We start from the raw sequence: 12,423 nt of genomic DNA, 5'->3' as shown, positions 1-12,423 counted from the left end.
ATAAAGACTAAAAAAGGCAAGGCAAGGCAAGGCAAGGCAAGGCAAGGCAAGGCAAGGCAAGGCAAGGCAAGGCGGCATCTGCAAATGTGATCAGACCAGAAGCAGCAGCCCAGTTCAGGAAGCCTCTTTGTCCTGGTCAGCCAAAGGCTACTAGCTCTCTCCCCTGATAGGCTCAGCAGACCAGTGGCGCAAGCAAGAGAAAGAACCATCATAAGCGCATGGCCTGGAAAGCCTCTCTGCCTCCACAGGCTGGAGACTTCCTTTATCCCACATTTAGAGGCATCAGGCACCTTGGCCTATGGAAACTCCTTCTACCCCCTCAGAAGAAAACAGCAGAGATCACTGGGAGCCTCTGTCATCAAATAAAACAACAAGACCCAAATAGCAAAGCAAAGGCTGTGAAAATTAAATTGTTATTGAATCACAGTACACCAAGGGAGTCTAGAACTCACATGGTAAACCCAAGCAGTGTGAATCCCCGCTTAAATAAAAGATTTGAATTTAATAGGACCCAACATCTCCTAACATAAAAACTAAAACATCCAGGATCCGAAAAATAAAAATAAAAAAATATCCAGGATCCAAATACAATAATCACTTATCATACCAAAAACCAAGAAAATCACAACCTAAATGAGAAAAGACAATCAACTGACACCAACACTAAGACAGATGTTGAAATTATAAGACAAGGATGCTTCTATATGCACTTAAAATTTTTCTTGAAACAGGGGTAGCTGGGTGGCTCAGTCAGTTGAGCATTGACTCTGGCTTGGGTCATGATCTCACGGTCTGTGAGTTTGAGCCCCACATCGGGCTCTGTGCTGACAAGTCAGAGGCTGGGGCTGACAAGTCAGATGCTTCAGATTCTGCATCTCCCTCTCTCTGTGTCCCTGCCCTCCCCCCTAACCCCACACTCTGTCTGTCTGTCTGTCTGTCTCTCTCTGTCTCAAAAGTAGATAAACTTTAAAAAAAATATAAAAGAAACTTTACTGAAAAAAATGAAAATACAACAAATAGGAAAGAAACTAAAGTTATAAAAAAGTTCATACCATGAGCCCAGAAAGAAAAGAAAGACAAAGAGTATTCAAAGGACTACTGGCTAAAAACTTCTCTTATTTGGTGAAAAATAAACATAAATACTCAAGAAACTCAATGAATCTAAATAAAATAAACTTGAAGAAGTCTGCACATGAAGACACATAATTAAATTTCTGAATACTAAATCCAAAAAAAAAAAGTCCTGAAAGCTGTTGGAGAGGAACAACACATTACCCGTAGGGAAATACTAATTCAATCAACAGTAGAGTTCTCATCTGACACCATAGAGACCAGAAAGACGTAGTACCACATCTTACAAACGCTGAACAAAATGAACCGTTGATTTTATAAAAATTACTTAAGAATTCTAGATCTAAAGAACTGTCCTTCATAAGCAAAGGAGAAATAAAGACAGTCCTAGAAACAATAAAACTAAAGAAATGTATTGCTAGCAGACCCACTCTCCAAGAATGGCTAAAGGAAGTTCTTTAAACAGAAAAATAAAAGAAAGGATACTAGAGCACCAGGAAATAAGGAAGAATAGAAGTAAGCATACATACAATAGACTAACCTTCTCATGAGGTTTTAGCTAATACTTGATGATTGAAACAAAAATTAAAACATCATGTGATAAGAACCTAAATGGAACAGCTTCCACACTTCAAAGTGGTAAAATGTTCATATCATCAGAATGATAAATCACATATTGTACACTCTAATACCCAGAGCAAACCCTAAGAAAATTAGGCAGATATACAAAGAAATGCACTATAAGTAAGCCAATATGGAACCCTAAAATAATCCATGGGAAGGTAAGAAAAGAAAAATAGAAGAACAAAAACAGAACAAACAGAAAACAAATAATAAAATGGCAGGCATAAACTCTATTAATAATTAACCTAAACATAAATAACGTATATATACAAATTAAAAGGCAAAGATTAGCAGAGAAGGCTTAAAAACCCCACAATCCAACTATATGCTATTTATAAGAAATTCATTTCAAATTCAAAGACACTGGATCTCTCAAATGTTGCTAGTGGGAATGTAAAATGGTACAATCACTGTGGGAAACAATGTGAAAGTGTCTTTAAACTAAACGTGCATGGGACACCTGGGTGACTCGGTCGGTTAAGTGTCTTGACTTCAGCTCAGGTCACGATCTCACAGTTTGTGAGTTTGAGCCTCACATCGTGCTGTCTGCTGTCAGCACAGAGCCTGCTTCAGATCCTCTGTCTTCCTCTCTCTCTGCCCGCCCTCCCCCGCTAGCACACTCTCACGCTCTCTCTCTCTCAAAAATAAACATAAAAAAAAAAACAAAAAAAAAAACTAGGGGCACCTGGGTGGCTCCGTTGGTTAAATGTCAACTTCAGCTCAGGTCATGATCTTGCAGTCCGTGAGTTCGAACATCAGGCTCTGTGCTGACAGCTCAGAGCCTGGAGCCTGCTTCAGATTCTGTGTCTCCCTCTCTCTCTGCCCCTCCCCCACTCACTCTGTCTCTCAAAAATGAATTTAAAAAATTTTTTTAACCAGCAACAACAAAAAACTAAATATGCACTTACCATACAACATCAGCAACTGCACTTGTGGGCATTTACACCAGAGAAAGGAAAATTTATGTTCACACAAAAACATGTATACTTTTCATAGAAGCTTTATTTGTAACAGTGAAAAACTGGAGACAATTTAGATGTCCTTCGATGAGTGACTAGTTAAATAAACTGTACAGCCATGTCACTGAATACTACTCAGCAATAAAAAAAGAAAACGAAATACTGACACAGACAACAACCTGGATGAATCCACAGGGAATTACACTGAGAAAGTCAATCCCAAATATTATATATTTCATACAATTCCATTAATACAAATTATTGAAATGACAAAATTACAGAAATGGAGAACACATTAGTGGTGGCTGGCCTGAGGGGGGTGGATGGAGGTGGTACTAGGGAGGTAGGTGTGGCTATGAAATCGGCAACACAAGGGATCCTCTTGTTGATAAACCTGTTTTGTATTTTGACTGTGGTGGTAGATACATGTATCTATACATGTGGTAAGACCGCACAGAATCAAATACACATCCACATGTGCGCGCGCGCACACACACACACACACACACACACACACGAGTACAAGTAAATCAAGTAGACTGTATGAAAAGCAATATTCTGGTTGCTGATACTGTACTACGGTACTGCACACTGTTACCATTGGGAGAATCTGTATAAAGGATGATTTCTTACAACTGCTTGTACCTTATTATTTTTCTGTTGTTACTCTAATTTTCTACAGTGAGCAATGTGTAGACATCTGTTGGTTCTGCCTGGCCAAATACATTCTCTCTTCTTCTGGAAAGAATGTACACTTTGCTTTGGGGAACTATGACCTACCCTACTGGAAACACTCTTGTAGGACTGGCCATCAAGATCTCACCATGCCTGGACACTGAACCAGCCAGGTTCACTCTTCCTTGTATGTTAACCCTGAACAGAAGAGACACAGACTAATTCATCCCAGCTACAGAGTCCTAATGAGCCCATCCATTAGTTCTAGCTACCTGATCTCTGAAGTTAACTTAGTTCTCTCAATTTCAGGGTTTGTTTCTTTCCTTTGAGGTTATGAGCTACCCCACATTCTTCAAATATATCCCATTTTGCTTAAGTTCTTCACATTTGGTTCCTGTTATTTGCACCTAAAGAACCTAATCAATATAAGTCCCCCTGAAAACACACACACACACACACACACACACACACCACAAAAAACAAAAACACCTTACCTAGTTTTAAATTTTTTAAATAATTTTAACTGTTCGCACAAACCGAATTAAGGTTTTCTCCATAAACTGATACTAAAAAAATGAATAGATTCTTATAAATGAACTTAATAGAATGCAAATTTGGCTGCAGTTAAAAAGATTTAGCTGTAACTAAAAGCCATACGAAGTCCAAGTAACATGAAAATACAATGATGTGGTTCCTATTCTAAAGTCTCATAGCTAAGACAGATAATTATAATAAGTAATTATAACATAAAAACTGTTTTAGAAGAGGTGTGTTTAATGCTATGTCAACACAGAAAAAAAGCCAATTCAATAAAGGATCCAAACTATGAATTTTAACCTGTTCTAGCCTGGTTTTAAATAAGTATCATTCTCTTAGAAGACTTACCAATATTCCCTCTATATCAGTCAGAGCATAAACATATATTTTCAATATTATGGTCATAAAGCAAATGTTAGCTCACACAATTCCAATCTGAAATATTTTTATTATTAGTCAGCATGAACACTAGGTATTCCAATGCTAATATGTCAAATGATAATTTTAATAAAGCCAAATGTAGACTGGTTTCTAAAATTATGACCAAATAATGATTACAGACTAAAAGGACAAAAAAAAGTCACATATAATAAATATTTACATAGTACTTCTACTCTTATTTAGTTTCTGGACTAATTGTTTAGTTTCATAAGTAAAAATCACACATCCAAAGATGAGTTCAATTAAACTTGTAAAAGTATACTTTATCATTATAGGTACTTCCTTAGAATAAAGTAATACTTCTTACCTTCTGGAGTTGGAATGCACCCCAAGAAAATGAAAGAAAGAAAAAAAAAAGCTTTTAATTTTAACAATAAAACAAAAAAATAAACTCTCCCTTCCCCTCCCAGCAATACCCACAATTCTTCAAATTAGCACCCTCCCCTCACTTTGCTATATAGAACATTCATTTCTTCTTTAGAATTTACAAGTTAGCCCAAAATATCACGTTGTCTAGACATGCACAGTTAAACTCAGATAAATAGTCTAAACCATTTCAGATAACAACTGCATACCTTAATTATGTGACAAACTAAAACTATTAAAGCAGTTTTGAGTCAAATGTGGATACAATGAGTATTCTTTAATATTCTTCCCATGCATTTCAATTTCAAGGAGCCATCATAAAGCCATCAGCTATGGAACCTAAGGTTTATTAGTTTCCATAATGAATCCACTACTGTGAAGCTGAGTAACAATGGGTAAGAATACTCTTTTCTGTTAATATGCAAGCATTTGGGGATTTTTGTTTCTTCATTATTAAGCCTTTTTGACATCCCTACAAGGTTTGTGTGCTTGAAAGCAGACTGCAACAGGCAGATAAAGAAAACACAGGCTGAATTCAAAGGTATCAGCTAACTTTAGATAAATATGGTATCAATTTAATCAATAATATTCTTCATTCTTAAACTGAGTTCTTTCCAGTATATCACCTTAAGGCAATTCAGCTTGGCAAACAGTCCAATGATCTATTCTGCAGAGATAATGATTTCTGCTGAAAACTAGTAGAGAATGTTGACTTTATTACCCTTGCTACATATTTTACAAAAGAAGAGATGGGGAAAAAATTAGGTGCTCAGATTAGTTTTTGGTATGAGGTAAGCTAAAACATTATTTTAATACCATGTGAAAGAGATTATCTTGTTCATAAGTAAATGTATTAATACTAATTAGATGCAACTGGGACTCCTCCAAAGAGGTAAAATTTCAATCTAGCAATTGTTTATTGAGCATGATCTTTGTTAGATGGTTCCCAGGTTCTTTACAATTCCAACTCTAAAGGAGCTTGCTTGGGATACAAGACTGAGACATTAAAAAAACAAAAAATCAACTCCTTGTTAGGGAACAATTTGGAGTTCTACAAAACAACAATATAAAGATTTAAATGTTCCATTACTGTAAATTCTTTAAAAATGTAGTGGCCCTTTCAGAAGTCAAGTTATTATAATGGCTGAGGTTTTTGTTCCAAATTCTTCCAGAAAGAAATTTACAGTTAGATAGCAACTATCTTAATGTTATTATGTACCAGCACATAATACAAGACTGATTTGAAAAATCGAGCAAATATACTAATCAAAAGAGTAGGAAGAACTAGGGATATACAGACAGTATGATATATTAATAAGAACAAAACCAGAAACAGTAAGCCTGGGTTTCTAGCTTCACAGAACCAGTTGTCTAACCCTGACCAATCTCCATGGGCCTAAATTCTTCAATAATAAATTGACATGTAACAGTAATATCCCAATTAACTATTCCAGCTATAACATTCTGTGACTGAAATAATGTGACTGATTTGGAAAAGGGGTTGGGGAAGGGAGGCAAGGGTGAGGAATACAACAGGGATTACCTTTCTGGGGGTACTGTTAATCAGGGCCATCATGCTGTAAACAGCTAGAGAAACTTCATTTGCAAAAAAATCCAATTTTTTTAAATTATAATTTAAAAGCTAGGTAGTTGGCTACACTCTTTTATTAGCTACATAACTTATTCTCCCACATCAATTTTATGGTGTACAAGATTCAAATTCATGACTCACCAAAATTATTAATTATTGTATATCATGAACCCTTGGGACCACTCATAAATGGTCTAATTCAGAAAATAATCTGAGGATGATAAATTCATAATACCAAGAATCTTCCTAATTTCTCTTTCCTCTTCTACTTATGAATGGAAAGAAATAGTAGTAAGAGAAAAGGGTTTCAGAAAATAGTTATTTTTCTCTTCTTTGCTAAAAACTCTCTTTCTCTAATAGCAGATATAAGAAGAGTCAAGGTAATACAGCTAAAGGATGAACAAAGCAGGTTAAGAAAACCTGGGGGGGGGGGGGGGGTGGCGCAGGCACTAAAAGCAATGGCTAATTTAGAAGGAAGGCTTGAAGTCCTATACTTAAACATTAATGGCTGCCACAGCTGATGAAGGGGAGAAACCTGTTGTACAAGACTAAGGAAAGAAGTAGTGAAGAGTGATTAACAGTAAAGGATTCATGGGAATTGTATAAAACATACACAAACATTTGACTTATGGAGTATTCTGTGTATGTTTCACCAACAGTATTGCATACTTAATGTCTATGTTTAGTTGTTTGCTTTTCTGATAAGCCAAAATATTCAATTTGCACAGTCTCTTGAGTTCGTCTCTGTTGGATATATACTGCATTGCTGAAGTAATAAAATGCCTAAGATTGACTTCAAAACAGTCCAGGGTGAGAGGACAATTTATAATTTAGCTGGAGAATGTATGTTTTTCTTTCCATTTGCAATTTTCTAAAAGTAAAACTTTATTGAGGCGCCTGGGTGGCTCGGTCGGTTAAGCGTCTGACTTCGGCTCAGGTCATAATCTCATGGTCCGTGAGTTCAAGCCCCGCGTCAGGCTCTGTGCTGACAGCTCAGAGCCTGGAGCCTGTTTCAGATTCTGTGTCTCTCTCTCTGCCCCTCCCCTGTTCATGCTCTGTCTCTCTGTCTCAAAAATACGTTAAAAAAACGTTAAAAAAAAAAACGTTAAAAAACGTTTAAAAAAAAGTTAAAAAAAAAACGTTAAAAAAACGTTAAAAAAAATTAAAAAAAATTTATATTTAGGTAACTGTCTTCGGTATCTTATTAACCGAGACTGGTAACATAAGTGAAAGTACATTATCATGAAAGGAAAGGATGCATTTTTGGATTCTATAACACACCAGAACTCTTTACTCAATGATGTGCCAAACAGGTATTAGGTATTAATCTCTGAAAATAGACACCTACTCTATAGCTCCAGATCACTGTTACCTTTTAGCTGCGACCTTGAAATTTACACTATAACCACGCCCTGCACCTGAATACCTCCTCACCCCTTGTAAGGTTCACAACTTTTTTTGAATCCACAAATACATGCTCAGTGAATCCTTTAACAACTCCTCACTTGTCCAGTTCATTCTTCAGTTCTTTTCTATAGTAAATAGCAGCTATATAATCAGGAAGCCTAGAAATCATTTTTTATTTCCTCTTTCCTTTTACCTTCCACATCCAATCCGTTAGCAAGTCCTGAAATATGTATCTTAAATCCATCTATTCTCCCCAGCACTATTTACAAATCCAAACAAAACACCACCATAGTTTGCCTGCTCTAGTAAAGCAGCCCCTTTATTAGTCTCCTTAACCCTTTCAACTCCTACTGCTGCAGGCCATTCTTCATAAATTACATTCATCTAAATATATATATTTATCTAAATCATAATTCAGACTACATATCATCTTGTAATTATCAGATGCAAATGTTTGAGGCAGGTGTATTATTTCCTTTTGAGAACTGACTACACGTTTGGACAGAGTGATGCTTAAACATTTAACCACTGGTTAAATTCATACTGGTTTACTGTGTTCTATTCACATCCACTTACTCATTTGGTACAAAAAACTGGCTCCGATTACAGAACTACTCAACATGGAGGTTTCAAACACTAGTCATAAAATATTTGTGTTAAGTAGCCTATACTAGACTATCTGTGATAAACCCCCTTCCTATAGTTTTAAAATGACTGAAAAACAAAGGCTACACCAAAATCTGGAATTCTATTCTAAGCCAAAGAAAAACACAATGATTTTGAACTGAAATTTGTGGATTAATTCATGTTTCCATGAACTCCACAAATTTAAAGCTCAATCCAATTTCATGATTTAAAATTGAGTGAGACTTGGTGAGAGCAGACCCACAATAGCCTCTCTCTCTTTCTGGCTGGTTGCAACTAAAACTTGTAAAAATACAGAAAGCAACTTCCCACACAAAAATTTGTACATGGATGTTCACAGTAGTATTATTCATAATAGCCAAAAAGTGAAAATAACCCCAATGCCCATCAACTGATGGATAAGTAAAATGTGGCATATGCATGCAATGGAATATTATTCAGCAATAAAGGAATAAAGTACTGATAAATAATACAATATGAATGAACCTTCAAATCTTTATACTATATGAAAGGAGCCAGTCAAAAAAGACCACATATTGTGTGATTCCATTTTATGAAATATCCAAAATTGGCAAATCCATGGTCAGAGAAAGCATAGTAGAGGTTGCCTAAGGCTGGGGCACTGAGGGTGGGGCAAGGAAAAGGAATGACAACTAATACTGAAGGGTTTCTTTTGGGGATAATGGAAATGTTCTGTACAAATACATTAAATAATAAAACACTGAACCATATGCTTTAAAATGCTTTTATGGTATGTTCATTATATGTCAATTTTTAAAAAGCAACTACCTTAAACATTAAAAATTAAGAAAGCTGGCACATTTGGGAAGTCTAATTTGATTTGTATGGGAGTATGTAGTAAAGAATTTACCTTTACCCAAAGAGAGGTCTGGTCTTTGCCCTTGGATTAAGAAATATCCACTAGGCCTTTTGAGAGACTTGAGCCAGCCAGATAACACTGGCAAAAGAAGGCAGCAGAGAGGGGACAGTAAAATAAAATATAAGGAAAAACAGAAAATAGTGAAATGGTAGAGTAAATCTAATCATGTCAATGATTATCAGATAGAGTATTTCTTTAAAAAATACTATGTGCTGTCTATACAGTTTAGCTGGAGTGAAGATGGAAACAAATCAAGTAAAACAAAATGGTATATGGGGCCAGACAATGATTTTAGTTATTCTACTGAAAAACTACTGAAGGCTGTTGTGCTAGTTATCAATTTATTGACTTTTAGCTCCAAATCCAGCTTCCTTTGTCCTCTCTGTAGTAGTGGAGCTGGACCCTATAAACACTTCTCCTCTGCCAGTTGGCTCAACGTTAAGTTTGTCAATAGTGCACTGGAGGAACACTACAGCATGAAAGGGCGCTTTTCTTTCTGGTTTTACTGTACTGTTGCCTGCCTGCTCTTACGACAGGCAGCACCCAGCAACATGAAGGACACTTTGACGGCCCTCCACCTTCAGCAAGGTTCAGCAGAATGCCTGTGGGTGGCTTCCCAGAAAATTCTGCTGGAGCCTCAGCTGGCTCCCAGTGAATGTGGGACAGGTGCCCAGCAGGAGGTTTTCCAACAAGTTCTTCTAATACTCAGTAGGGAGTTTCCTAAGTGCTAGCCCAGGCTACAGCACTAGTGAACTTTGTCATCCACGGGACCAGAGCCCTACCTTGTCCATTAAGATCTGAATAACAGCCTAGGGACATGGAGGGGTCTCCTTAGGTCACGCTGCCTCAGCCCTGCAGGTACTGGCTGCTCCCTTTTAATAGTTAATTTCTGGTTAACAAATTAATAACTAGTTAACTTAGTAACTTCCCTGTTCAAATTACCATGTAGCTTCTGTCTGTTGACCAGACCCTGAGACTTATAAAACTGTACAGCTCAAAGACTGCAGAAAACCTCTTAAAAACTCTTAAGTTCTTAAAGGAACCAGTACCTCTGTCCTTCTCAGCTAGGAGCCAATCACTTACCTTTTAATACTATTTTTGTGACAAAATATATGTAACATACAAGTTACCATTTGAACCTTTTTTTAAAGTTTATTTATTTATTTTGGGGGGGAGGGGGGCAGAGAAAGAGGGAGAGAGAGAATCCTAAGCAGGCTCCACACTGCCAGAGTGGAGCCCGACGCGGGGTTCAAACTCACAAACCGTGAGATCACAACTGAGCCAAAATCAAAAGTCGGACACTATACCAACTGAACCACCCAGGTGTCCCCATTTGAACGATTTTTAAGTGTAGATTCCAGTAGCATGGAGTACATTCACAATGCTGGGCAACCATTACCACTGTCCATTTCCATGACTTTTTCATCATCCCAGAAAGAAACTTTATACTAATTAAACAATAACTCTTTATTCTTCCCTATTCTCAGTCCCCGGTAACCTCTATTCTACTTTCTGTCTCTGTATCAGTCTGCCTGTTCTAAGTATCTCATACAAATGGAACTGTACAATATCTGTCCTTTTTTTTTCCTGTCGTCAATCACTACTTGTCCTTTTGTGTCTTATTTCACTTAGCATGTTTTTAAGGTTTATCCATGTAGTATGTATCTGAATTTCATTCTTTCTTAAGGCTGATAATATTCCACTGAAATTATATACTATGTTTTATTTATCCACTCATCTTTTAATGGACACTTAGGCTGTGTCCACTTTAATGTATTTTAAAATAAAACAATAGAATGTGGAATAATCAAACTTAAGTGAGCTTCTTCAAAATGGGGAAGATGGGGAAAACTACAAAGGGAAAAAAGAACTGAAAGCCACGTACTATGGATTGAGGAATGAAAATTAAACTGTAAAAAGCAGCACATCTTTAATAAAGATATTATCTATTTCATTCAGTAATCTAAAAACTTTAATGATTATAAGACAATCATTTAACACATCACTGCAGCAAGAGAATAAGCTGTAACTGCATCTGAATGTGATCTCCCAACTACTAATACTTCACATATATAACAAGTAGGTTTTCAATGTCTGACATATGCCAAACACAAAAGAGAAGGGGGACAAAGAGCAAATTTCACTCCTCATGGAGCTACCTTAATGTAAGCAATAGAGAAGCTTGATGACTTTTTTAAGATCACAAAAATATGTGACTTCAAGCTTTAGGTGGTATGAAGAAATAAACAAAACACTATAATACACTAAAAAAGGAAATATGCTCTAACTCGTAAAGTCAGCCAAAGTGCTCTGAAAAAGACATATTCAAACTGACACGTAAAAAATAAGAGGTAACTGAGGTAAAAGCACATTCCTTGTTAAAAAGTCAGCATATGGGGCGCCTGGGTGGCTCAGTCGGTTAAGCGTCCGACTTCAGCTCAGGTCACGATCTCGTGGCCCGTGAGTTCGAGCCCCGCGTCGGGCTCTTGGCTGATGGCTCAGAGCCTGGAGCCTGCTTCCCATTCTGTGTCTCCCTCTCTCTCTGCCCCTCCCCCGTTCATGCTCTGTCTCTCTCTGTCCCAAAAATAAATAAACGTTAAAAAAAAAATTTAAAAAAAAAGTCAGCATATACAAAGGCTGAAGAAAGAGCTTCCCTACATATTTGAGAATTGATAACATATAATATTTAAAGCTATGGAATTGGACAAAATCGCACTTAAGTTAGAAGGTAGTGAGCAAAGGAAAAAAAAAAACTGAGAAGGAAGGAGGAGGAGAGAAGAAATGTTTGTAATCGCTTCAGGTAACAGAGTTTCAAAAAGGAAGGCGTAGTCAACTGTGTGAAATAATGCTAAGTAGTAAGAGTAACTAGAAGTCCCATGGAGTTAACAAAATGGAAGTCAATGGTGACTTAGAAAGAACTGCTTTGTTGTTACACAATTGCATCACAACAATGTAGTTTAACCAAGAGCAGCTACTTATAAATTGTTATCACGAAGTGAAGCCAGAAGCTATTTTTGCTGACTCTACCATTTTGCTATTTTTTTTCTAAATCTCTTTTTTTCCCCTTCTTTTATTTATTTACTATTCTTCACATATTTACTATTCTTGCCTGCTTCCTAGAAATGATAACGATAAGTGTAAAGTCACAGAGCTTTAGTATATTGGAGCCAGATGACCCTGCACCTGTCACTGAGACCTAAGGGACTGAGGGTAGTTTACTCTCTACA

General features: G+C 36.7%; 1 protein-coding gene across 5 annotated transcripts in view; it reads right to left on the bottom strand.

Annotated features, from left to right (window-relative positions):
• Positions 1–12,423, bottom strand: part of ASXL2 (ASXL transcriptional regulator 2) — a 125,877-nt gene that overhangs the window by 62,907 nt on the left and 50,547 nt on the right. For all 5 annotated transcript variants that reach the window (XM_042982342.1, XM_042982344.1, XM_042982341.1 and 2 more), the window contains one exon: positions 4,615–4,617. In XM_042982342.1, the coding sequence (XP_042838276.1) occupies positions 4,615–4,617 (3 nt within the window). The remainder of the gene's footprint in view (positions 1–4,614; positions 4,618–12,423) is intronic.

Source organism: Panthera tigris, chromosome A3 (assembly GCF_018350195.1).
Source record: "Panthera tigris isolate Pti1 chromosome A3, P.tigris_Pti1_mat1.1, whole genome shotgun sequence".
Classification (NCBI taxonomy): Eukaryota; Metazoa; Chordata; class Mammalia; order Carnivora; family Felidae; genus Panthera; species Panthera tigris.
This window is presented reverse-complemented; position numbering and strand designations above follow the sequence as displayed.